Source organism: Pipistrellus kuhlii, unplaced genomic scaffold (genome assembly GCF_014108245.1).
Source record: "Pipistrellus kuhlii isolate mPipKuh1 unplaced genomic scaffold, mPipKuh1.p scaffold_m20_p_3, whole genome shotgun sequence".
NCBI lineage: Eukaryota > Metazoa > Chordata > Mammalia > Chiroptera > Vespertilionidae > Pipistrellus > Pipistrellus kuhlii.
In genome coordinates this window covers 96,303,772-96,330,334 of record NW_023425529.1, presented here as the reverse complement: position 1 = coordinate 96,330,334, position 26,563 = coordinate 96,303,772, and the positions used below count along the sequence as shown (strand labels likewise).

The 26,563-nt window shown below is 45.4% G+C and overlaps 2 protein-coding genes across 9 annotated transcripts in view; one reads left to right on the top strand and one right to left on the bottom strand.

Annotated features, from left to right (window-relative positions):
* The first annotated feature begins 4,639 nt into the window (after positions 1-4,639).
* Positions 4,640-9,574, top strand: TMEM121B (transmembrane protein 121B). The gene is given in 2 exon segments (XM_045588576.1): positions 4,640-4,783; positions 4,786-9,574. Coding segments are annotated over 2 exon segments (1,791 nt in total). The 5' UTR covers positions 4,640-4,707; the 3' UTR covers positions 6,501-9,574.
* Positions 9,575-14,476: 4,902 nt separating this feature from the next.
* Positions 14,477-26,563, bottom strand: part of IL17RA (interleukin 17 receptor A) — a 28,734-nt gene continuing 16,647 nt past the window's right edge. The window contains exons 6-14 of one of the 8 annotated variants that reach the window (XM_045588572.1): positions 22,021-22,068; positions 21,767-21,930; positions 21,039-21,122; positions 20,604-20,715; positions 19,662-19,676; positions 19,350-19,451; positions 17,206-17,247; positions 17,076-17,126; positions 14,478-16,321 (exon numbers count right to left, since the gene is read on the bottom strand). In XM_045588572.1, coding sequence (XP_045444528.1) covers positions 14,814-16,321; positions 17,076-17,126; positions 17,206-17,247; positions 19,350-19,451; positions 19,662-19,676; positions 20,604-20,715; positions 21,039-21,122; positions 21,767-21,930; positions 22,021-22,068 — 2,126 coding nt within the window. In that variant the 3' untranslated portion in view covers positions 14,478-14,813. Of the gene's footprint in view, positions 16,322-17,075; positions 17,127-17,205; positions 17,248-19,349; positions 19,677-20,603; positions 20,716-21,038; positions 21,123-21,766; positions 21,931-22,020; positions 22,069-26,563 lie in introns of all 8 variants that reach the window. The other 7 variants (XM_045588573.1, XM_045588574.1, XM_045588568.1 and 4 more) reach the window with 7 other exon arrangements.

Sequence of the window (26,563 nt, the reverse complement as noted above, 5' to 3'; positions counted from 1 at the left end):
CCTCTACTTCATCTAATGAACTGTTGATTTTCTCTAGTGTATCCTTCAGTTATTGTATTCATTTCTGACTGGTTATTTTTTTATTTCCTATGTCTTTGTTAAAATTCTCACCGAGTTCATCTACTATCCCCTAAGGTCATTGAACATCCTTATAACCAGTGTTTGAAACCTGCTTCGGATAGATTGCTTGTCTTCATTTTGTTTAGTTCTTTTTCTGAAATTTTATCATGCTTTTCATGTTTCTTTGTCCCCTCATTTTGACTGCCTCCCTGTGTTTGTTTATATGTATTAGATAGAGCTACTATATCCTTCAGTCTTGGTAGAGTAGCTGTAAGTAGTAGGTGCTCTTTGATCACCTGAACTGAGTACTCTTTTGGTATCCCTTGTGTGGATTGTATGTGCCCTCCTGTTGTAGTGGAGCCTTGATTGCTGCTGTGACATCACTGGGAGGAATTAATCCTCAGACTGACTGGCTATGAGAAGTGATCATGACTGCAGGAGATAACCTATTTGTCAGGGGGCTGACCCTACTGATGGGATTTACTTCAGCTTGGCCCTGGTGCCTACTGAGTCTACCCTTTTGGGTACGTCATTTGTGGAGCTGATTGGGTGGTACCCTGGTATGTTCTAAAGCCAGGTACCAGGTTTGTTGGTTCTGGGACCTCTTGGGAGGAGTTTTGGTATAGACCAAGTTTAGTCACTGCCTGTGCCTGATTCAGGGCCACCTGGTAGGAGTTGCAAAGTGATCTGTAGTTGACTGTCACCTGTGCTGGGCTTGGAGGGTCCTAGTAAATGGTAAGCTGTGAACTGAGGCTGGCTTCCACTATTGCTAGGCTTGGGGCTGCTTAGGATATACCTGTTTGGGATTACTGACTGTTTGGGATTACTGGACCTTTGAGAGGTTTCAGGAAAGTCCACAGCATGAGCTAAGACAGGATGTTTGTGTGGGAAAGTCTTCAAACAAGGTTTGGTCTGTGCACTTGAGTTGGGTAGAGTGGGGTCTCAGGGAATCGCCAGAATATGGTGAATGTTGTTAACCAAGTTAACAAGTGCCTGCTGCCTGGTTGGGGGAACAATGATGTCTGCCAGTACTTCCATCCCAACAGAGAACTGTCCTGACCTTCCAGCCCTCACCCTGAAGTTTGGGAATTCAGCTCTTCCCCAGATGTCACTGGTGATTTCCGAGCTGCTGCCCTGTTGTGGAGCTCAGAATGAGTGAGTTTGTGAGTGAGCATGTCTGTGCTCAGACCCCTCAAGAGGATGGATGCCTTAATCTCCAAGAGCCTTCAGTCTAACTCAGTTGCAACCCCTGCTGCTTCTCTCACACTTCTCTCTCTCTCTCTCTCTCTCTCTCTCTCTCTCTCTCTCTCTCTCTCTCTCTCTCTCTCTCTCTCTCAAAATCAATAAAAATATAATTTCAATGAGGATTTAAAAAAAATAATATTAGGTTTCCAAATGAGCCTTATCCAGTGCCTAGCACTTAACTGCTGTTTAAGGAAATGTTTTGGGGGGTTGAAACCAGCTTGATTTGTCTCTTTATCCCAGGATGCCTGTGAGCTGCTGCCGTCCTAGACCTATGAGAAGGAATAGGTGGGTAAGAGTACTGGACTGAGAGTCAGAAGTCTGGTTGTAACCCTAACTCTGCCCTTAAGTAGCTATGTGATTTGGAGTAAATTGCTTTACCTCTCTATCTTTCAATTTTCAGTTATTGTATATAAGATATCTAACATGGACCCAAGGTGCTTATGAGGTACTCAGTGACTATGTCTTCCCTTTTCTAGACCCTTCTGGAATGTATGTACTCACTTTATATATGAGAATATTTTTTTCTTCCTTCTCATCATAGTCACATCTTTGTCAACCCCTTTCCTGGCTGAAACAAAGTCTCTCCCCCCTCATCCCTCTGTGTGTGTGTGTGTGTGTGTGTGTGTGTGTGTGTGTACACAGAAGATTAGAACAAATCCAATGCAAAGAGGAAATCCTTCTAATACTCAGATTACCAACTTGTTCTATGGTGTACCTTGCTTTCTCATAATTTTTATCTATGGTCTTTTTATTCAGGGTCTCAGACCTGAAAGAAAGTGGGCTAAAGAATCTCTTATAGGAAGTTAATCTTATTGATTACGTTTCCCAGAAATATGAAGGATAACATCAAAGGGCTGTTACAAGTCACCAGGGAGGAAATCTGTCCTGATGGAGGCACCTGACAGGTTAGAGCAGAAGGGGAATATCTCTGAGTGACCCCAGGACAAGGGGGCAAAGGGGTGAAGGAATGGGGACAGATTTATTAGTGTTTTCTCAGAAGCCCAGTTCTTAGCTTTCATTAGCTGCAGCTGCTTCTTCAACTGCTTCATTAACTTGAGCAAAAGTCGTTCATGGTAGCTGTTGGCTGGTGTTTTCTCTGGGAGAAAGCTAGGAGACTGCCTATAATCACTCCAGTTAGCAGTTAGCATCCCCCCAATCTGCTTTTTGGCTTGGACTGGCTAGTCTTAACATTTGCAGAACCTGCTGCAATGCTCACAAATGAGTGCAGATTGTATCCTTGCCCCATGTGGGTGGGCTTTGGCACCAGCTGACATAGCTGAATATCTCACACTGAAGCCTGTGAAGACCAGCCCCAAGTACCACTGCTCCTAATGAGAGCAGCTTTGCTCTCTAGCACTTACTGAAGTTCAAATCTATGGGGGAGCAGAACTCTGAATGTGGCTGTAGGAAGGTATCCAGCCCAGAAAGCAATCATTAGTGGTGTGTGCTATGAGTAAATGTTCCCTGGGAGATTAAGACATGAGCTAAATGAAATTATGATAATAATATCATCATAATCAACTACCTTTAACTGCGTACATACTCTGCTCCAGGCACTGGGCTAAAAAAAACCCTTTGAATTTATGTCCTGTCTTTATACAACAGCCTGTTAAGATAGATATTGATACCTTTTTAGTTGGATGGTTGGGAGCTTAAAAGATGAAATAACCAGTCCAAGATTACACAAGCTTGGTGGCAGAGCTAAGACCACTGATCCCAGAGCTCAAGCTCTTACCACTCCCTATACTAGTATATGCTTTGCCTTAAATGACCATTGGACAAAAAACTTTCCAAAGGTTGCATGTGCCAGGGGCAGCTGGAAATAATGCAGGTTGTGAGTTCTAAACACCACACTCCCATGGTTAGTTATACAGACTGACCTCTAAGAGACTGGAGAAAGAAGGTTTAGGTCAAACTGATCCTTATTCAAGAGGCAGGTTTAGTGGCAAGCCCTGCGCAACCAACTACTGTGGTTCCACTGATCCCTTCCCTCAGGCTCTGTGGTGTTGTCTAGGAAGATGAACCTAGCAGCAGAAGGTTTAAGGAAGTCAGGAAACATGCAGTCTGAGGTATATGGAGGATGAGGTAGCAGGCGAATTTCCAGCCTTGCTTTGATGTGGCTGAGATGTTTGCATTATACATGAGCCTCATCTTTTTCTTTTCTTTTCTTTTCTTTTCTTTTCTTTTCTTTTCTTTTCTTTTCTTTTCTTTTCTTTTCTTTTCTTTTCTTTTCTTTTCTTTTCTTTCTTTTCTTTTCTTTTCTTTTCAAGCCCCAACTGCTCTAGTCACTTTTTTTTTCTCCCCTAACTCTCTGTAGGTATAACTCTACCTGCTGCCTTCCAGCCCAGCTGTGGACTGAGTTCATGGGGGTGAGTCAGTATATATTCCGTGCTTGTAGGTGCAAAACCACTATACCTTCTGTCCTCCCTGGCAGTTTGTAACATTCACCATCACCCTTTTTGAGCCTTTGTTTTTATCAAGGTACCCATACCTATAAATGCCTCTTTGTTTTCCTCTCTGATATATACATCTTCCTATTGCTTCCAATTCAATAATTATTTTACTGCTATCTCTTTCCAAGTAGTTATATACAGGGAACTACTCCATTCTCTGGAAATTGGAACCTCCCCAAGGTGGTTCACTGAACCCAATGCAGGACATATGAATATCTAGATATACATGTCTGCGACTGCTGTTCTTGGTCCTTTTAGTCAGAAAGACCTGACTGCTCTATTAGTTTTTAAGTGCCTTAAAGAGAGGTAAGTTAGTGTGGTGGAAAGGGCACTAGATAGCATAGAGGCTAAAGTTGCCCTAATTCTTGCAAAAGAAACTGCTCACTGGGAATAGAGGCCTGAACCTGTCACCTCAGCCTGGTGCTGGGAGGCATAGTTTATACTGAGACCAAGGCAATGGTGGTCACTAACCACTAATGCTCCAGGAGTTCTGCTGGTGGGGCATTGAAGAATCTTCTCCAGGACTCCTATGCTTCCCTTAGGTTCCTTCAGAACTGATCCCTCAGTTTCCTATCCCTCATCCTAGTGATAGCTACCTCCTCCTCCCCTCTTATCCTCCTGGTCCACAGTGCTTCCCACCCTAATATCTCTCTCTCTCCCCCTTTTCTTCCAGCTGATGCAGCCAGCCATGCTTTCTCCAGTCTCTCCTCCTACTCCCTCCCCCTTTGAATCCAGTCCTGGTTTCCCCAAAGCCAGTCTCCCTTTTCTCTTTGCCCCTCCCCACTCCGCCCTGCAGGTGGCAACTTGGGGTGATGGTGTTAGCTGGTCACCAACCCAAGCTGGCCCAGTCCGGGAGATTCCAGTCCAGATCTCGCTGCTGCCAGACCCAGGTAGGACTCCAGAAGCTGGGGAGGTGGGCAGGGTATAGCTGGCAACCTCCAGGAGGACAATGCACCCAGTTCTTCGCCATCCCCGCTCGGTCTCTGTCTTGTCCTCCTGTGGCTTCCAGCCGCCACCGGGTGGCAGTCCTTCCTCCAGGGAGGTTTCTCTCCTGGCAGGAGAGGCTCAGGTGACAGCAACACTAGCACCAGCGCCAGTACCAGCTGGGGGCGGGGGGGGGGGGGGGGGGGGGGAAGCAGCGGCGGTGACAGCGGTTCTCCCAGCAGCAGCACCAGTGCAGAGCGGGAGGACAACCCCAACCTGAGCGTCAGTATAACCAAACCACTGGTTCTCACTGCCGACACTGCTGGGATCACAGGACCCCTAGCCCCAAACGCTGACCCAGCCGCAGGTGTTGCTTTCTCCTCCACCTCAGCCACCACCCTCTCCTCCATGCCCACCTACTCCTGCAGCATGACAGCAGCAGATGTCAGTGGGGGTGCTGCCAGGGGCATCTTTAGTAGGGGTGCTGCCGGGAGCGTTGGGGGCCCCGGGATCTGCTTGGTTGGGGTTACTTGTGGCACAGGGACTAGCAGCGGCGCCTCCTGCTGTTCGTGCTGCTGCTTCTGTAACCACAAGGCCCTGACCCCATCAGACCACAGAGGTCAGCATCACAGTGGGGACAGCACCCCCAGTTCGGGGTGTCCTTGGGGCTACCAGGCACTGTCCGTGGTGCTGCTTTTGGCACAGGGAGGGCTACTAGATCTGTATTTCATCGCAGTCACCGACCTGTACTGGTGTTCCTGGATTGCCACCGACCTGGTGGTGGTTGTGGGCTGGGCCATCTTTTTCGCCAAGAACAGCCAGGGCCATCGGGGCAGTGCTGGGAGCCACCACCAGCACCACCATCATGCCTCGCTGCCCCTGCACCTGCCCGCTGCTTCCATTGGGGCTACAGCAGGGGCCAAGGCTCACGGTGGTCGTGGGGGCTCTGGAGGTCCAGGGGGTGGTTTAGGGGCGGCTGAGGTGGTGGGCGAGTTTGCCTTCGCCTACCTGGCCTGGCTCATCTATTCCATCGCCTTCACGCCAAAGGTGGTGCTCATCCTGGGCTCGTCCATCCTGGACCTCATTGAGCTGCATGCACCTCTGGGCACCACAGGCTTCCGCCTTACTATGGCGCTGTCGGTGCCTCTACTCTACAGCTTGGTGCGGGCCATCAGCGAGGTGGGAACTCCCCTGAGCTCAACAGGCCCCTTGATTCTGCAGCCCCAGCAGCACCGAGCCTCGGGATGTTTCCTAGGCACTTGTCTGGATCTGCTTGATAGCTTCACCCTAGTGGAGCTCATGTTGGAAGGCCACGTGGCACTTCCCACACACCTTCGCTACCTGCTCATCATAGTCTACTTCTTCACCCTCTCCTCGCCTGTGCTTTGGCTGTATGAGCTCAACACTGCAGCAACTGCAGCAGCTGCAGCTTTGTCCTGGGACCAAGCTCCTGGACCTGGCAGCTGCAGCCGCCTTCTGCGCCTACTGGGAGGCTGCCTGGTGGACATGCCCTTGCTGGCACTGCGATGCCTCCTAGTGGTGAGCTACCAGCAGCCCCTATCCATTTTCATGCTCAAGAATCTCTTCTTCCTTGGATGCCGTGGCCTGGAGGCCCTAGAAGGCTGTTGGGACCCTGAAAGACCAGCTTCTTCCAATCAGGCCAGAGGGGGCTATTGTGCTCCGCCCTCTGTCCCGCCTTCACTACCACCTCCACCACCACCTCTGGGAGGCTCCCAGCTGAGTCACTGTATTACAGAGAACAATGAGACAGGAGTCCATGGCTATGCCAACACCCTAGATGTGGCCTCCCAGAATTAAGGGGAATAAGTGGGGGGTGAGGCTTGCTTTTCGGTTGAGAGACCTCAGCTCCCTTGTCCTCTAGCTTTCTCTCACCTAGATTATATCAAGCTTTGTTTAGGAGAGGTGATTTTTATCCAGCCTGTGTGGCTCCAGTGTTTGAGCATGAACCAGGAAGTCACGGCTCCATCCTCCATTAGGGCACATGTCCAGGTTGAAGGCTCAATGCCCAGTAGGGGGGGTGTGCAGGAGGCAGCTGATCAATGATTCTCTTACATCATTGATGTTTCTTCTCTCTCTCCCTCTTCCTTCCTCTCTATTCCTCTCTAAAATCAATTGATATATATTTAAAGAACAGGTAACTGTTAATAGAGTTAAGGGCTAGTGTGTTCTTTTGCACTCTTTGGGTCAAGACTGCTTGGAGTAAGACCAATAGCTAATGGTGAGGGAGGAGGGTCTACTCACTCTATTCTCCCTTCTCCATGCCTGACTCTGATTCTCACTTCTGGATACCTCTGCTTCTTGCTTTTGCCATCTCCACCCTAATTCCTAGCCATTGTATGAAGGAGGGAGGAATGGAGGAAAGGAGATGCCCAGGCACAGGGTGATGGACCTTAGGCCTTCTGTCTTGCTTATAACTGCCAGCTTCTTTTAGGCTTTGGTTAGTGACCATTGTCCCATGCCTTGAAATTGACTCAGAATCCACTGTCCCCTCATGTGTTTATTGGATTTATTCCAAATGGTAGATGCAAAGTCTATGTCTCTATGTACATGTAGTATTGGTTTCTTATGTTCACCTTGTGGCCCGTTGCAATCAGTAGATCTGGGGAAGCCCAGCCCACTATACATAGCACCACCCTCCTTGTTCCTACCTAAACTTGTGGCAATAAATTCCCAGAAAGAGCTAGGCTCCTGGGAGCTGCCCAGTTTCTCTTCTTCAAGAAAGAAGCTCACCAAGGATCTTCCTCAATCCTATTCCTCTCTTCTCAGCTTATGGGAAGGAGAGTGTCAGAGGGTTCATATTCTAAGGACCAAACTGCACCCTTTCTTGGGTGAATGGGCATTTCTACCCCCATGCTTTTGACTTTTGTTACATCATGCACTGATGCTGCTTGCAAAAATAAATAAATAAATAAATAAATAAATAAATAAATACATAAATACATAAATACAAAATACTTAGAAGTTGCATTCAACATGGTCACTAGATCCAGGTGGGATTTTGTTGTCAAGGTTGTCACAAAGTCTGAAGTATTAGCCATTGGCTTGTCTGCCTCTCTCCCTATGCATCCATATCTGTTTCCCCAAGGTTTGTTGCTGGCTCAGTCAGATCTTGGCTCAGAACAGCACACTTGGTGGGGTTCCTGGATAGATATGAAGTTGGGTCTCTCATGGGTCCACCTGCCCTCTAGAAAGTTTTGTGAAGACCAGAAATTGTGGTGATGACTTTTATCTTTTGCCCTGTTAAGAGAATCTCCAGGGAAAATTCAAGCTTCATGGAGTAGGATAGGCAAACCCACCACAGCCTTTCTCTCTGGTATTCCTCTTGTTAAAATTGATGAGAAGGGACATACAGGGGTTTCCCACTAACAGTCTTAATGTAGGCATCACTCTTGGAATCTGGAGGTAGGATAAGTATTTTTAGGAGAGTTAAGTGTGCAACAAGGCTAGGAAATAACTCTCCTCCACCCCACAACAGGAGAGGGATGAAATTGTAAGAATTTTTGTTTCACCTTCACTTTCTTATGCTCGGGAAGTTTTGTGTGGTGTAGTAAACCCTGGACAAAGGATCAGAAAAATCATGGTTGTAATTTTGACTGTCACTTTTGCTTTCTGGGCCTCAGTTTTTTACATGGGGTCACTTTCTCCCAACTTGTTGGGGGCTTGTTGACAGAAGACACCCATGTGGACAGAGACACAAGGGGCTCATGAATTAACCAGATATTCTCCCAGTGGGGAACAATGGAGAAAAAAATGTTTATACTCAATACACTGTCATGCTTTCAACCCCCTAACCCTACCAGGTCCAACATAAACTGGTGGAATTTTGCAGCTAATTGTTTTTCTCCTGTCTTTTCTCCTTTCCGTATTGACTCCTCTTCTTTCCCTTTGAATTTCATGTGCTCAGAGTTCTGGGGCCCAGACCCTAGGTGGGTCCCAATAGTTGCTCCCTCTGTTTTCACATTCTCCCTCCAGCTTTGTTGCTTCCTGCTAGCTACCCAATCTCAGTGAATGTGAAAGGATTTTGCATCTGAGCCATGTGCCAGCTCCTGGCTGGTCCCCTACCCCACCCCCTTTTTACTGTTTGGATCGTATTCTCAACACTGAATGACTGTAAAATCTGAGTGCTTTTGATTTTCTGGTGTGAGGCTGTGATAGATTCCCATGAGCTGTCACTTCCCTAGGTACATCAAGAAACTGATAAATGGGGGGATAAGGACACATATGTAATATCTTGATCAATAAAAAAAAACAAAACAGAAAGTTCAAAAAATAAAACTGATAGCAATTGGGCCAATTCTGGTAGATTTGTCTGCCCCCACATATCTACACCCACCCCCCACCACCATCCAGCAATCCTCTTCCAAATATTTGATGTAAGCACCTTGTGTTCAGAGTCAGTCCCTCCCTTCCTTCTGGTATATTTTCCTTGAGTGCTTTTACTTACTTCCCTTACCCCATTCACAAGGAGAAATTTCCCATAAAGCTTCATTTTTCTCGCCTTCTAGGGGCATCTGCATTGTGGGAGTCAGATTGGAGATGTTCTCCATGGTCAGAAAAACAGGAGTGCACTTTCTCCTGAGGTTGAGGGGAAGCGCAGTTCACAGCCAGGAACCCAGGTTCAGAATTCACACTGCCTGCTTCTAACATTTAAGCAAGTAAGCATGTCCTCACTCTGAGCTTATCTGTTTTAAAAAGGGGTTGGACTAGATCCTCTAAAGTCTGGTCTAATTTAACAGGTCCTGAGTCTGATTTCATGTGCTAGAGCTTGGAAGAGGGGGAAGTGGCACCTCATTAGCATTTATCATGCCCCCCTCCTTCTCTTTTTTAAAATAAAAACAGTTTCTGTATTGAAAATAAAAACCTGAGGCTTATGACAAACTTCCTGTGTGAATCTTTCCTATGTTTCCTTACTAAATTCTTAAGTGTCACTCTGACATTTGTTACCATTGTATATATTTGTGTTAACATTATGAATAAACCTTGGTTATTTCCTCCTAGTGGCATGCTACTCAGGGGCAGTGTGGCTTTGGCCTTGACCTGGTGTCTAGCCAGGTTTTCTGTAGGCAGAATTAACAGAGATGCAGCCTGTGAGTGATTTCTCCAGTTATCCAGAGCTTTCTTTCCCATTTCTTTCTAAAAATAACTTACCGAAGGGGAAAAGATTGAGAACTAATTTTTAAATACTTTGCCCTTCTCTATTACTCTTGTCCCTTCAGAAGCATGAATCCTTATGTATGAATGAGAACAAAGCCATGTTTTTGTTTTGTTTGTTATTACTTTGTGAAGTCTTAGACAGAACATAGAGTCTGAACAAAAATAAAATTTTAGTTTATTGTTGTTGTTGTTTTTCTTTAGCACAGAGACAGCCAGCACTATTCAAATCACTCTACATTGTTGCCCTATAATGCTCTGGCTGTTCCAAAGTTACAGAGCCTGGTCACAAGCTTTCTTTGCCTCCAATTGCTATGCCTTTGGGTTCACACCTAACCTCCTGGAACATTTTCATTCTTTATAAAACAGGAGCAACATTACTTCACAAGGATGTGGTAAGAATTAAATGAGGTGACATGCAAAAATGTTTCTTTTCCTGAAGACATTTATAATCATAATGAGGGGACAAAATTTACACAGGAAAGAATTATAGCACAAGATAAGGCCATACCTTCATTCCTTCCTAAATCTAGATGTAAAATAACTTGATTAATTTGACAAAGTATGTTATAAATATTTATACATTTCTCATAGTTAAGCATGCAAGCTCTCATTGATTTTGGTCAGCAAGAGCATATATGAGGGATTTTGGAAAAAATGAATAAATGTAAGCATGATCTAGATATAAATGGCCTTGCCTCAGGTGTTGAACCAGACCCTGCACTTCAGCCCCTAATGAGGAGCGTGGAACTATATCCTTTGCTTGATTGTATCAGGCCCTTGATGCACATTGTGTTATTTCATTCTCACACCCACCTCAAATAGCTTTGTTTTCATTTCCAGAGAAGCTTGCTGGAATGCCACACCATAGTCAGGAAGGGATTCAGATTTGAATCCAGGTGTGTCTGCTTCCAAAATCTGTACCCCAAGTAGCCTTTAGACTTCAGCTGTTAACAGGTTGAACTTTCATTAAAGCTATGCAGTTCTGGCTAAAAAGCAGGGGCTAGTTTTCATATTCTTTGTGAGTGCCATGGAAGAGGCATTGAGCAAGACAACTGGTAAGATACCATGTTAGTGTGCAGGCAAAAGTGGGGGCCAGCCAATTTTGCCTCCCTTTCCCCTTTCTGCTCTCTCGTCCTCTCAGGACACTAAAATCTTCTTCCTCTCTATTCAGAAAGGAAGGATCCAGTAAATTAATTTATATTAAAATGTTAATAACCTAAGGGGCCATTCCTTCTAGGAAATGAATCTAGGTATCTGGGTAAGATTTCTTTGTATCCTTCAAATCATGGGAGAGGATGAACATCTCATCTATATTCCTCTAACAGGCAAGCCTGCTCAGTAGGGTGCCACACTTACCTTAACCAACCTAAACTGACAGGATGAGAGTGTTGACCCAGTGCCAAGATCTAGGAGCAGCAGTAGGGCATGGAGAGCTCGGGAGAGGCCAAAAGAAAGAAGATGGACCTAGAAGCCATTTAGGAGTGATGTTGGAAGCACTGAGTAGGAAACAGACATTGGACAAAGGTCCCATCTGGCAGAAAGCAATGGGGTACAACTTCAGAGCCTATACCTATGGGCTGGGGACAGTTGCTTTATTTTATAGTCTTCTATGATATAATATATATTGTTTCTGTTTTCCCAAAATGAGCATATTTGCTCAGACAACAAATTTGCTGAGCTCTTAATATATGCCAAGTATTGGGTCACATATTACTTTTATAATCTGAAAAGGTAAACATATAGTTAAAAAAAAAAAAAAAAAAAGCAGTAGCAAGAGGAAAGATAATCAGTACCCTGGGTTCATAAACTGATCTGGCTCAGAATCAGGTTAGAGCTCTTTTCCTTGCTCCAAGGCAAAGAGACCTAAAGATACCCCTGGACTCCTTAGAAAGGCAACAGTATGGGAAGGGTGGAAATGCCTGGACCAACCTAGTAAGGCTATGGTGTGTTCAGAGTTTTCTGGTGTAGGACACCACCTAAGTGCTTCACAGATATGTTTCATCCACTCCTCACAAGAACTCTGTGAGTTAAGAATTCCTGCTATACCCATTTTAGAAACAATATGAGACCTGACCAAAAAACAAACAAACAAACAAACAAAAACAAACAAAAACACCCACTAAGAAAGTCTCCTAAACAGTATGGCATTTCCTCAAAAATTTAAAAATGGAACTGCCATTTGACCTAGTAATACCACTTCTAGGAATATATCCTAAGAAAACAGAAACCCCAACCAGAAAGGATATATGCACCCATATGTTCATAGCAGCACAATTTACAATAGCTAAGATTTGAAAACAGCCTAAATGCCCATCAGTAGATGAGTAGATTAGAAAACTATGGTACATCTACACAATGGAATACTAGGCTGCTATCAAAAAGAAGGAAGTCTTACCATTTGCAGCAGCATGGATGGAATTGGAGAACATTATGCTAAGTGAAATAAGCCAGTGAAATAAGTCAGTGGAAAAAAAAAAAAACACACCACATGATCTCACTCATTTATGGATAATAAAGAACATTATAACCTGATGAACAAAAAGATAGATACAGAGGCAGAGAAGCATCGAACAGACCATTAAATTACAACAGGAAGGCTGGGGAACAGAGAGGAAGGCAAGAGATCAACTGAAGGACTTATATGTATGCATATAAGCATAACCAATGGATGCAAGACACTGGGGTAAGAGTGAGGGGGTAAGAGAGACTGGGGGAAGGTCAATGGGGGTGAAAAAAGGGACACATATGTACTACTATTTGTAATACTTTAAACAATAAAAAAATAAAATAATGTTTCCTAATGGATAACTGGGCTAAAACAAAAACAAAAATAGCCTAGCAGTCATTTCTACACAGGGGACTTTTATACAAACTATAAAGAAGCTGCATTGAACTGCCTGTCTGTATCTGCCATGTGAATCAGCCCTTATAAAAGCTTCTGGAATCCTATTTTAACCAATAACACAGAGGTTTTTCTACATCCAATTGGAGCTTACAGCTCTGACCAACCAGAGTGGCTCTATTCTGACCAATCAAACTGGGAGGATATGAAGCCCTTATTTCAATGAGGACAGATGAATCAGGTGGCAGAGATGGGGACTTCTACTATATAAGCCAGCTCTCCTCTGGCTCTGAAAGTGTACTTTCCCTCCACCAAGACTCAGTCTCCTTTGCTGAACTAAACACCAAAGATGTCTTGCTGGAGCAGAGAGCAGGCAAAAGCAGAATGGAGCAAAGCAAAGGAGTACAGCACAAAGCAGACCAGCACAGAGCAGAGCTATCTGGCCTGAGAAGGGCCTGGCCCCAGAACTGTCCTATAGCTCTCCTATATCACAATTGAGCTGCTTTGCACTGAATCAAGTTTCTTTCTTCACCACACTACAAATTAGAGAGTCCTGTTGCTGTTGAATTGGGGCCAATAGTGATCATCAGTTGGCAGGCTTAAGGAAGGTATCTTGATTTAAGTCATTTGGTTGGCAAGCAGCAGAGCCAAGGGCCTAAGTTTGTGTTAACTGTCGTTGACCTTCTTTTAAGGACAATCACTCTCCAACACATCTTACTTGAGGCCCAGGGTGAGGGCTGTAACACCAGCTCTGCATTTTACTCTGAGTTCAAGTATACTTGGGCCCCTACTCTCTTGAAGATTCTGGAGCAAAACAGATCTGGCTCTCCCTCTGACTTTTTTGGGAAGGAGAACACCAATTGCTGGGCCTAAAGGTTACATAATAAAAAAACACCCATAGTACAGCTTCTTTTTCCTTATGCCTTATTTAATACTCAAAGATCAGCAGGAAATAAGTGAAAGCCATCATACCTTGGCATTCGGAAATCCCAGCTCAAATTACTATATGAATGTTTAAGTGACTGAACATATCCCTCAAAACTGAAATACGGCTGAGAGCCTTCCTAGGCAGAGAAAATGGTTTATAAAATCAGTATAAGTAACACTATATCAAGCAATGTCCACACTGCCCATCATCTAATTATACCTCCCTCCTCTCACTCCCCTAACTAGGATCAAGACAGCTGGCAGAAAAAACTTATGGAAATCCACCCAAAGTTCAGAGGCTTGCATTGGATAGCAGTCACAGACAGCTGCTCCCCTTCATGTTTTGGTCACAGGGTTGGCTTCTGTCCACCTTGAGCCATCTCTGCTATTTAGGAGCAGAGCCAGAGAGGTGGGAGAGACATCTGTTCTTGGAGGGGCTCTTCTGGGCAAAGCAGGATTTTATTTAGCTATGGTTCAAAATAATACAAAAAGAAAGGCCTGGCTTGCTTTATACAAATTCTTCAAGCTCTTGGCATTTGGCTGACAGCAAACACCACAGTCCAATTGACAGAATTTCCAGCACTACGGTGACTAGTGTGAGATTTGGGGGCTCTAGGGTCCCAGTAAGAAAAATTAAGGAAGATCAAAATCAAGGTGTCTATATTTTAAAGGTATCATTTCACATATGAATATCCTATATAATAAAGAGGCAATATGCAAATTGACCATTACGCCCTCGCACAAGATGGCCATAGCCATGTAGTCACAAGATGGCTGCCACATGATGGCCTGCAGGGGAGGGCAGTTGGAGGGGACCAAGCCTGCAGGGGAGGACAATTGGGGATGACGAGGCCTGCAGATGAGGGCAATTGGGGATGACAAGGCCTTCAGAGGACAGTTGGGGGATACCAGGCCTGCAGGGGAGGGCAGTTGGGGGTGATGGGGTCAGCATAAGAGCAGTAAGGCATCGATCTGGCAGGGCAGTGGTCAGGGGGTGATCAGGCAGGCAGGCGAGCTGTTGGGAGCCAGCAGTCCTGGATTGTGAGAGGCATCCCAGATTGGAGAGGGTGTAGAATGGGCTGAATGACACCCCCACCAAGTGCATGAATTTCGTGCACCAGGCCTCTATATATACATATAGAGACAAAAGTATACGCCTTTCTTTCAATGCTCTTGTCTAGGAGGCACTATGTATCTGGCCTCTCTGGTTCCATATTGTCCCAGCCAGAGTTATTCTGAAGCTCTTGGAATAAAAGCTGTTGCTGGAGGCTTCTCAGGCTCTCCAGGGCCTCATGGGAGAGTTGCTTGGCAGACATTCCCAGGTTCTGCTTTGTTTCCTCTTCCTCCATTTCCACCAGTCCATCAGGGGGTTGTGGGGAGCTCCTGGAGATGTAGCCCTGGTCAGACTGCACTGACTCCCGCTGTCCCTCTCCATAGGGTATGTATGGGTCTTTGAGGACCACCACAGGTCTCTCCCACCCCTCAGAGGTCTGGCAGCTCAGACTTTGCTGGGAGAGTGAGAGTATCAAGCCTTCAAGCTGCCCCCTTTCATCCTCTGAGAGGTGGTCTGGTGATGCCATCGGGGTGCTACAGAGAGGTGGGTCCTCTGACTCCTTGGGGAGGAAGAGGACACTGTTCTGCTGAGGGTTCCAGCGTTCCAGCAGCGGGCAGGCCTCATCTCCTTCCACAATGGCCAACTGACTGGCTGTGCTGCTCCTAATAGCAGGAGGGGCAGGTACCACATCTTGAGTAGGAGGGACAGCCTTCAGGGGGAGCACCATGGTATGAAGGGTTTGGGCCACCAGCTGACCCTGGGGCTGAAGCTTAGGTTGTAGCCTGGCCACTCCTCTGCCTTCCTCAGTGATGAGCAATGCCACCACTAGGTGGCCCTCAGCAGCAGGCTCCTGCACCAGGGGCTCCTGTTTCACAATTCCTCTTCCAGGTGGCAGTAGCCACTCTGCAGACACCTCTTCATTCAGGGACAAAGTATCCTGGCCATCTGCTGAGCAGAGGTTCTCATGCTCAAACCAATCAGGGTACTGAGCCTGCCACTCTCTGAATCTCTCCACAGCTTCCTTGAGCTGCCAGCCACTGGGACTCTGCAGGTAATTCTCCCCTGTGAGCTCCCCAATGCGGTGCATCCGGCCAGGTTCATACATCTCCAGGTCCTGAATCCGAAAGTAAACCTCCTCAAATCTGTCCATGAGTGGGTACCTAGAAGTGATGTTGAAGAGGTCTGGGATATCATTCTCACTGCTGATGTCACTAAAGTAGCATATGATGTAGGTGCCAAAGCAGGCAGGCTTCTTGAAATCTGGCAGAATCATGTTCATGGCTGCTGTGAAAAGGTCCCCAGCAAGCTTCTGGTGGTCACATCGAAGCTGGACAGCAGGCTCCTCCCAGCCAAGTATGGCCTGCCACTTGGCCCGGGTACCTCGGGAACACAGGATGATGATCTTGGAATTGCTCTCTACCATCTCCTGCTTCTGCCGGCCCACCCAGGTCATGACCCCCATCTCTGAGATGATCTGCTCCTCCAGCAGGTCGAGGGTCACTTCAGTGGCACAAACAGTAAGCAGGAATTGAGCGAACTTTAGGACCACATCCACAAACAGAGGGTGGTCAGCGGAGTAGACAATCCAAACCTTTCTGGGCTTGAGGGGAGGGGGCATCAGGCCAGTGGTGGGCAGGACATCTGGGGGAAACAAAACAAGCCAAGCTCACAGGTTCAGGTTTGTGTCTGTGCTGACCTTACACCACAGGCCAAGGGGAGGGACCCAGACCAGGCAGAGCTTGGTTCCCTGGATTAAGAAATGCAACCGAGGTCTAGGAGTAAACCAGATATTGCTATTTTACCTATTTTGGCTTCATGAAAAAAATCAGTCTGGTACCTTCTGGAAAAAAGAATCTCTCACATTTCTAACTGGCCTTCAGCCTATGTAAGTTCATAAAAAAGAAAAAAATAGAAACAAAGCCTAACTATGGAACAAGGATGGCCACTTTTTAAAAAAATTAAATTTTTATTGTTTTCAGAGAGGAAGGGACAGGGAGAAAGAGATAGAAACATCAGTGATGAGAATCTCTGATTGGCTGCCTCCTGCACATCCCCTACTGGGGATCAAGACCATAACCCTGTCTAGGAATCGAACCCAGCACCTCTTGGTCCATTGGCCAACACTCAATCCACTGAGCCACCACAGCCAGGCCAGGGATGACCTTTTTTTCCCCCTACAAAATATGATTAGTACCTTACCTCCTTTCTTTGTCCAAGTGATTAAAAAAAACAACAACAAAAAAACCCCACAAAACTTTTGCCCCAGATATGCCATTTAAGGTGGCCTCTTTGGGGATGAGGTCTTCTGAAGGGACTCAGGAGTTACACTGCAGAAGGTGACCCAACCATTATCTCAGGAGAACCCTCCATCACATCTTTAAAAATAAACACATACCTTCTCTCTCATCACTGATGTTTCTATTTCTTTCTTCCTCTCCCTTTCTCTCTGAAATCAATAAAAATATATTAAAAAATAAAAATAAACATAGGCTAAACCCAGCATACCCACACCAGGAAATACTGACCTGTGTCTCTGGTGTCATTGCCATGTTTTTCATGATGAGATCCTGAAATAAAAAAACATCATAGTTTTTGTTTTGTTTTGTTTTGTTTTGTTTTTTAAACTAGGGACTAACTCACAGAGGCATCTGACAGAAGAGTGCTGTCCCACCCCTAACAAAGAGCAACTAATAAGGGAGGGCAGCCAGAGGCAGGGAAATTGTGCTGTGTGGAGCTGCTCAGATGTGAATCTCAGCCAGCCATGACAAGCTGTGAGACATGGGAAAATCTCTATAAAATGGGTCTGTGGTGGGTGATTAAATGAGATTGTTTACGTGTCCAACACATATTCAGTCAGCTGAAGTCACAAGTATTCTGTGGAACGGACCCAGCCAGAACCCCTAGAATGGTGACTGAGGTACCTCATTACAGTCCTGGTTGTACTCTTCCCACAATTTGGCCACTCCCAAGGAGACTCTTCACTTGAGGAAAAGCCCTTCCCCAGAGGTGTCTTTTCGGAAAGCATAAATCTTACAATATATTTCCCCAACAGTAGCCTCCAAAAGGTGCATTTACATTTTCTCATAATATTTTTGAAGCGAGGAAAGGAAACCAACATACATGAGCAATTGCCCCCCTCAGAGATGCAATGAATGAAACTTAGTGCAGGAGTCAAGGTGATACAGACGGGAGAAGAGAACCCATAGACGGTCAAGGAAGACCCTTACTGTAGAACCTTCATTTTAATCCCCACCCTTTGGGCCTCTTTCCAGAACTGTCAAAAGACAAGTAGATAATGAGGTTTCTTTCCTATCTTTTCTATCCTTTAGCCTGCATGTGGCACTTCAGGAAAGGTCAGAAGTGCAAAAGGAGTAATGAAACAAGAAGTCTATAGAGATGGATATCTATAAAGAACTTTATGGTTTATAAAACACTTGCAGAGACATTTAACTCATTTTACTGCCAGCTATCCTAGGAAGGACTTCTCTCCATAGGTATTCTGATGTCTGGTTTGGTATTCTTTCCACCACATGATAATTAATACTGATTAAATAATCCTAATGAGCCTTGTAAGTGTGGAAATGGCAGCCCAGATCAACGAAGAAGGAGTCCAGGGTTATGGAGGGGCAGGGAAAGGTCGAATCCCCTAACCTGAAAATCCATGTTCTCTCTTTAGAACCTGGCCAGCGAGGACTGTAGTCTGGAGGGGGAACCAATATTTGTTAATACCCACCAAAAAGCACCTTCCCTGCTATATCTTTTAACCTATCCACAGATGTGAGAGGGAGGCATTATGACTCTATTTTCTAAAAAAGACAACCAACTCTATGGTTTATTAAGCAACTTGCCTATAACTGCAAATCAATGAACTGGGGTATACAACGCTGTGCTCTGGTTCCCCATAGCTTTCCCTATCATAACATGCTGTCCCTTGTCATGCTACTCTCCCTGACCTCAAGAGTACAGTCTGGAGACTGCTCCAGGATGGGGTCGCTCAGGTTGTTCCACCTGTCTGGCTGATCATGTCTTTTACAGGAAAATTCCACTGTAATTCCTTCCAACCTGTTGATTTTTAAAAATTGATTTTAGAGAGAGGAAGGTGGGTGGGGGAGGAGAGATTGAATTGTTGTTCCATTTATTTATGCATTTACTGGTTGATTCTTGTATGTACCTTGATCAGGAACTGATTCTACAACCTTGGCATATTAGAATGATGCTCTAACCAAATGAGCTACATGCTCATGGCCCCAACCTGTTGATTTTAATATTAATTTCAGTGGCAATAAATATAATTGTGGCTAACATGTAATAAGCAAATATGTGCCAAATTCTATGCTAAGAATCCATGTGCATTATCTCATGTAATTTTTATAATTGTTTGATGATGTGGGCATCATAATTTCCACTTGGATATAAGAGGAACTTGAGGCTTAGAGAATTAAGTAATTTTCCCAGATGCTAAGTGATGGAGCTGGTATTTGAGTCCAGTCAGGTCAGCCTTACTGCAGGCTCTAATTGATCACAGAGGTGACATTTGTACAAATTTGAGATTGAAGGGTGCCTGCTGAGCAAAGCATTACAGAAATTGGAGTGGGGAAGGGGGAAATGAGCAGAAAGAGAAGAACAGAGGGAAAACCCCAGGATCCGCACCACAGAGTTTGCCCCTTACCAGATAGCCTCCAGGTCATGCAGAGGATCAGCAGAATGATGCAGCCCACCATCAGGATGGAGATGCCCGTGATGAAACCATACATCCACAGGGAAATATACTCTGTGACAAGCAGAACAGCATGATGTGGCAGGGAGGCCTGGTATGCCAACCTGAGCCTGCACCATGACATGATGGTGATCTCATCCACCCCTGGGCAACTTTGTATGCCTGGCTTGGGACCAGGCTCAGTCAGAAACTTCTCATGTGGCCCCTGAGAAATGTCCCCTTGGGTCTCCCACAACATACTATGTGAAGGATTGGTGGCCTTACCTGCAATTGGGTCTCCTATAAGAACAAAGGAAAATAGTATTTCAATTTTTAACAGTAATCACAAAACCATTACTGACATTCACTGAGGACATGCTAATGCCCGTGGCCCTATACCAACCCTATACCAACGTTATTTATTCATTTATCCTCACCCAAGAATATTTTTCCATTGTTTCTAGAGAGAATGGAAGCGAGGTGGAGAGGCAGAGAGAAATATTGATGTGAGAGAGACATATCGATTGGTGGCCTCCCACATGAGCCCTGACCAGGGCCAGAGATCAAGCCTGAAACCAAAGTACATCCTCTTGACCAGAACTGAATCCAGGACCTTTCAGTCCACAGGACTCTATCCATTGAGCCAAACCGGCTAGGGCTCAACCACTTTAGATACAGGTTTAACTTGATGAAACCACCTAAATGAAACACCTGAGTTTCTAGGCTACTAAGTAATGCCCCACCCTTCAGTTGGCAGGCTGAGGTTTGTGTTGAAACCAGGGCAATTCCTGTTGCTTTCTGCTCAGTTTTGACTATAGCCACAAGTTAGGCCTCTGAACAGCCTCTGCCACTTCCTCAGTGTATGATCTTGGACAAGTTACATATCTCGGCCTCAGTTTCTTCATCTATGAACTTGGGGGCAGGAGTTTCTACTTCTAGGTACTTTGGTTCACAACTTACAAAGATTTTGTTCTGTACATGGAATATAATTGTAACTCTATGACAGTAACAATCCCCATGTTTTCAGTCACAAAAGTTGAGGATCAGAAAGATTAAGTACTTTACCCAAGTCTACACAGCTAATACAAGGCAGTCGGGAGTCTAACCCAGGAGTGTCTCTCTAAAGCCCTGCATTACAGGCCTGAATAACTCCAAATTAAACTCTGCTCTCACCCTTAGGATCAGGTCAGGGTTCAGCTCAAGTTGTTGACCTTCATTTATTCTTACCCCAATTGTGTTCCAAAATAGTCATCTGCTTCCTACCTGGAATTTTTGGACAGGAAACATTCACGGAGTGTCTACGGCAGTCATTCAGACAGCTGCTAAAGAAGGGCTGGATCTATGAGACCAGAGAAGGGCAGGGAAGACAGGGACTGGAGACACAGGACCCCCATCAACGCTTTCCTGACAGAAGAGTAATGGACCCTGGCTGACTGCTTAGTATCTCAGTGTGGCAGTCAGGTGGCCACCCATCCATCATTAAGAGGAGCCCTGCCCAGGTGAGGCTGGCAGAGAAGGCCTTCCAGTCAGGGAGTCCCAGATGGAAGTGGCGTTGGGTCCTCAGAGAGAGCACCAGTCACAAATTGCCGTCTCCCCTCCTTCATCCCTATAGAAGGATTGCCCACCTGAGCATGCTCTCTCTGTTATATCACACTCACCCACCTGCACTTGGTGGTGGCAGCACCAATTAAAGTTTGGTATGGTGAGCGTGACATTCGATCGCTGGCGGAAGTCCTCTCGTGTGGGCTAAAGAGAGGGGAAAGGATAGGTGAGGCTAGCTAGATGAGAGCTGGCCACATTGCTGCAGAATTGATGACAACATTCCCCACTACTGTCAGTGTGCCACACAAAGGCTACAAGAGAAATGCCTTCAGGTTTCTGCTCCAGGTCTGTTGTTAACTTATGAACACAGCCGGTGACAAGTATTTCCCTCTGCATTAGCTGCTAAGGACCATGGAGACAGATCTGTGCTCACCCCCAGCAGCGTTGCATACATTTTCTGTACTCATCTCACCCTGGCTCCAACTTATTTGCCTCATCTTTATTTCCCTTTTGTCTTCATTTCCGTATTTTAAAAATCTTCAAATCCTTTTTGAAATAAGTAGAATAAACAAAGTGGAACAAATAGAGAATAGCGGAGATGTGGGAGGGAAGGACAAAAAGGATGGGATGGTGAACAGGGCAGAGACCAACTAACTACAGACATTTAGAGCAAAAGGAAACCTCAACAATAGAATCAACTACTAGTATGTATCAACTACATACCAAAGGGCATAGCACTGAGCACTAGACTTCTGGCAATACAGTTTTGTCAGGACCATTAAGGAGACGCTAAGGCTTGGAGAGGTGGCTCTGAGCTATGCTTGAGGGGTTAAGAGTGGCAAAGTTACCGCAGGTATATCCAGTATATGTTTGAAACATCTCTGATGATCTGTGCGTGGGAAACTGTTCAGTAGGATCTGGTAATGGGTAGATTCATCCCACAGAGTGAAGCTCACCCGCAGCCGGTAGGCTTCCAGGGTCTCCACGGAGATGTTGGGATCCCACAGGCTACCTGCCCAGGGCACAGACATAGGCTGAAAGTGAGAAGAGGGCATGTATGTGTACCCAAATAAAGCTCCCCTGGCATGCCAGCCAAAGTTACCTGAACTCACACAGGGCCTGGTCATCTTCATCTCGGGGTCCTCACAGTCTGCAGACCCAGAAAAAAAAATGAAACCATTAAGTCTCTGCCTTATAAAGTTTACTGTTCTTCCAGAATGCTGATACCAAAAATAACATTCTTTTCCTTCTGGAGAGCCTATACAAGGATGGCCCCTTCAAAGCAAGCTCTAGGACTGGACTGTGGCCATTGGTCAGAGGCCCCAGAGCACTGAGACTGACCTCGTTGTCTCATCCCTTCTCTATCAGGGAACTGTCTAGTTTCAAATGTATTTCACCTGAGCTTGCTTTAGATAACCAAAGTCTTTGGCCACTTCTGATCCATCTCTCCCCACTGTAGCTTATTCTCTAGAGTTGTCTCTGCCTTTTTAAGAGGGGAGAACTTTGTTCTTTGTTCCTCCATGCAGTGTTTCTTAAATTTTCATGTGTGCAATCATCAGTAGTTTCTGATTCAGCAAGTCTGGAATGGCTCCTGAGAATTTGCATTCAATGACATTGTTGGTTCTGGGACTACCTTAAGGACCACTGCTCCACAGATATCATCATTATTTCCTCCTTCTTCTTCTTCTTCTTCTTCTTCTTCTTCTTCTTCTTCTTCTTCTTCTCTTCTTCTTCTTCATCCTCTTCTCCTCCTCCTCCTCCCCCTCCTCCTCCTCCTCCTCCTCCTCCTCCTCCTCCTCCTTCTTCTTCTAAAATAAATCTTTATTGCTCAAATTATTACAATTGTTTCTCCTTTTCCCCCCCATAGCTCCCTTTCACCCGGTTCCTGCCCCTGCCCCACCCACTGCCCTTACCTTCTCTCCCTCCCGCCCCCCCCCCGCCATTGTCCTCATCCGTAGGTTATATGATTTTAATCCAGTCTCTTCCAGCACACTCCCACACCCTTTTTCCCCTGATAATTATCAATCCACTCTCTTTCTTTGCCCCTGATTCTATTATATTCACCAGTTTATTCTATTCCTCAGATTTTTAATTCACTTGATTTTTAGATTCACTTGTTGATATATATATATATATATATATATATATATATATATATATATATATATATGTATTTGTTGATTATAATTTTTATATTTTTTCTTCCTCTTCCTCTTATTAAAGAATACCTTTCAGCATTTCATATAATACTGGTTTGGTGGTAATGAACTCCTTTAGCTTTTTCTTATCTATGAAGCTCTTTATCTGCCCTTCAATTCTGAATGATAACTTTGCTGGATACAGTAATATTGGTTTTAAGTTCTCAATATTCATCACTTTGAATATTTCTTGCCACTCCCTTCTGGCCTGCATAGTTTCTGTTGAGAAATCAGCTGATAGTCATATGGGTGCTCTCTTATAGTTTTTCTCTTGCTGCTTGTAAGATTCTTTCTTTGTCTTTTGCCCTTGGCATTTTAATTATGATGTGTCTTGGTGTGGTCCTCTTTGGATTCCTCTTGTTTGGGGTTCTGTGCACTTCCTGTCCTTGTAAGTCTATTTTTTTTATTTTTTTATTATTTTTTTTTTAAATATATTTTATTGATTTTTTTACAGAGAGGAAGGGAGAGAGATAGAGAGCTAGAAACGTCGATGAGTGAGAAACATCGACCAGCTGCCTCCTGCACACCCCCCACCGGGGATGTGCACGCAACCAACGTACATGCCCTTGACCGGAATCGAACCCAGGACCTTTCAGTCCACAGACCGACGCTCTACCACTGAGCCAAACCGGCTTCGGCTTTTTTTTTTTTTTACCAGCTGGGGGAAGTTTTCTGCCATTATTTCTTCAAATAGGTTTTCAGTAACTTGCACTCTCTCTTCTTCTGGTATCCCCATAATTCTGATGTTGGTACGCCTGAAGTTGTCCCAGAGGCTCCTTACACTATTTTCAACTTTCTGGATTCTCTTTTCTTCTTGCTTCTCCAGAGAAGTGTCCTTTGCCCCTTTATATTCCAAATCTTTGACTTGATTCATGTGATCCTCTAGTCTGCTGTTGGATCTCTGTATAATATCATTAAATTTGTCGGCCTTTTCTAGGAAATTCTTGAAAAACCTTATAAGTATGGTTTGAACACTATATCCAATCTTTTGTTCTCTTCCATCTCTTTTGTTTGAGATCTATTTCCTTGTCTCGGCATTTTTGCTGCTTCCCAGAGTTGGTAGGATCGCTTTGTGTGTTTGGTGTCCTATATGGCCCAGTGGGTCAGTCTCCCCAGTTACCTGAAGTAGATACTCTTGGTGCTCCCCTTGTGGACTGCATGAATAGCTTTATTGTAGTTAAGACTTGATTGTTGTAGGTATCACTGGGAGAAATTGACCTCCAGGCCCATTGGATGTGAGTATCAGCTGTATCTACTCCAGGATACCTTCTGCATTGGAGACAGCCTTATAGGATCAGACTTGCAAAACTGCAAAAGCCTCTGGGGTGGAGTCTCAGGGCTGAGCTGACAGTCTTGGCTTACCATCAGTCCTGCCCTTGTGTGCTCACCTGAGTTTCCGCCTGACCTCTGCCTTCCACAGCTCCTCTGAGTTTCTGCCTGACTGTTCAGATTCCCCATGCAAGAGTGTGGGTGCCCCAGAGGCTTGCCCAGAATTGGGTTGGGTCTCTGTAGTCTGGAGCTTCTCCATTATGGAGAGGCTGTGGCAACCTTCTTGGTCAGACCTCTCTGTGTGCACTCACTAATGCGTGACTGTAGACCCTGCCTGCTGCAGCTCCCGGCTCCCCCAGTCTCCCAGTCTCTGAGTCTCCAGGTGCCTTTCTCCGGACTCCACCCATATGAGCCTGGGTCCATGGGGTTTTGGCCGGGGTTGGGGTTCAGTACAGTTGGAAAGGGTTCAGTGCAATCGGGGACTTCCTTTCCCCTCCTGCCAACCAGGCTTTTGGCCACCCTTCTGCACACAAGCATCTCCCTATCTCAGCACTTTGCAGCTCCCAATCCGATCCGTGAGCCTCTCTCCTTCTTTCTAGTTGTAGAATTCTCACTCCACCAGCTTTCCTGTGGATTTGGATGATGTCCATTCTGTCTTTTAGGTTTGTTTTTTTTTTTAATATATATATTTTATTGATTTTTTACAGAGAGGAAGGGAGAGAGATAGAGAGCTAGAACGTCGATGAGTGAGAAACATCGACCAGCTGCCTCCTGCACACCCCCCACCGGGGATGTGCCCGCAACCAACGTACATGCCCTTGACCGGAATCGAACCCAGGACCTTTCAGTCCGCAGACCGACGCTCTACCACTGAGCCAAACCGGTTTCGGCTATCTTTTAGTTGTTTTGAAATTGTTGTGTGAGGCAGCAGCTTAGGCTGCCATCTTGGTTTCTCTCCATAGATATCTTCTTGATCTCTACCAATTTCCTTGACTGTAACATTATTATTTTATTTGTTTTATTTTTTAAATATACTTTTATTGATTTCAGAGAGGAAGAGAGAGATGAACACATCAATGATGAGAACCACTGATTGGTTGCCTCCTATAAGACCCACATTGAAGATCAAGCCCACAACCCATGCATGTGCCCTGACCTGGAGTCAAACCATGACCTCCCGGTTCATAGGTAAACACTCAACCACTGAGACATGTCAGCCAAGCTTTACTTTGGTTTAAGAAGACATGTGACAGGTATGAATTGCCATTGCCACAGTGTGATAGGGACCGAGTCAGTCTACTTTAAGGACGGGGAGGAAATTGGGGGACATTCACTCATTCAACAAATACTTATGGAGCTCTCAATATGTGCCAGGTACCATTTCAAAAACTGGAAATATAATGGTAAATAAGACAATGTCCCTGTCCTCTAGAGATTACATTCCAGTAGAAGAGAGCAATAAAAACAAACAACATGTCAAAAATCTTATCTAATAAAAGAGTAATATGCAAATTGACCATACCTCTACTACACCCCAAGCTATGCCCACCAACCATGCCCACCAGCCAATCAGAGTGAGTATGCAAATTAACTCCAAGATGGCTGTGGCCACAAAGAGCAGGAGGGAGGCTTGGGTTTCCCAGGCAATGGAAGAAGCCAAGCTTTCCACTTGATCATGCCAGCCTAGGCCTCCACTCAAGGCTACAAAGTTTCAATTATAGAAGGTAAACAAATCCAAGAAGAAATGGTGACAGCCATGGAGCAAGCAGGAGGTTTGGCTCCACTCCAGGCTACAAGTTTCAATTGTGGAAGGTAAATAAATTCCAGATACCAGGGCCTCCACTTGTGTCGTCAGGGGGCATGGCTGGCCTGCAAACCACCACAGGCCCCTTGCCCAGGCAGCCCAATGCCCCAAGGGAACCCCCACCCTAATCTTGGACACCCTTCAGGACAAACCAGCTGGCCCCCAAACACGTACCAGGCCTCTATCCTATCTAATAAAAGAGTAATATGGCCAGAACCGGTTAGGCTCAGTAGATAGAGCGTCGGCCTGTGGACTGAATGGTCTTGGGTTCGATTCTGGTCAAGGGCATGTACCTTGGTTGCGGGCACATCCCCAGTAGGGGGTGTGCAGGAGGCAGCTGGTCGATGTTTCTCTTTCATCGACGTTTCTAACTT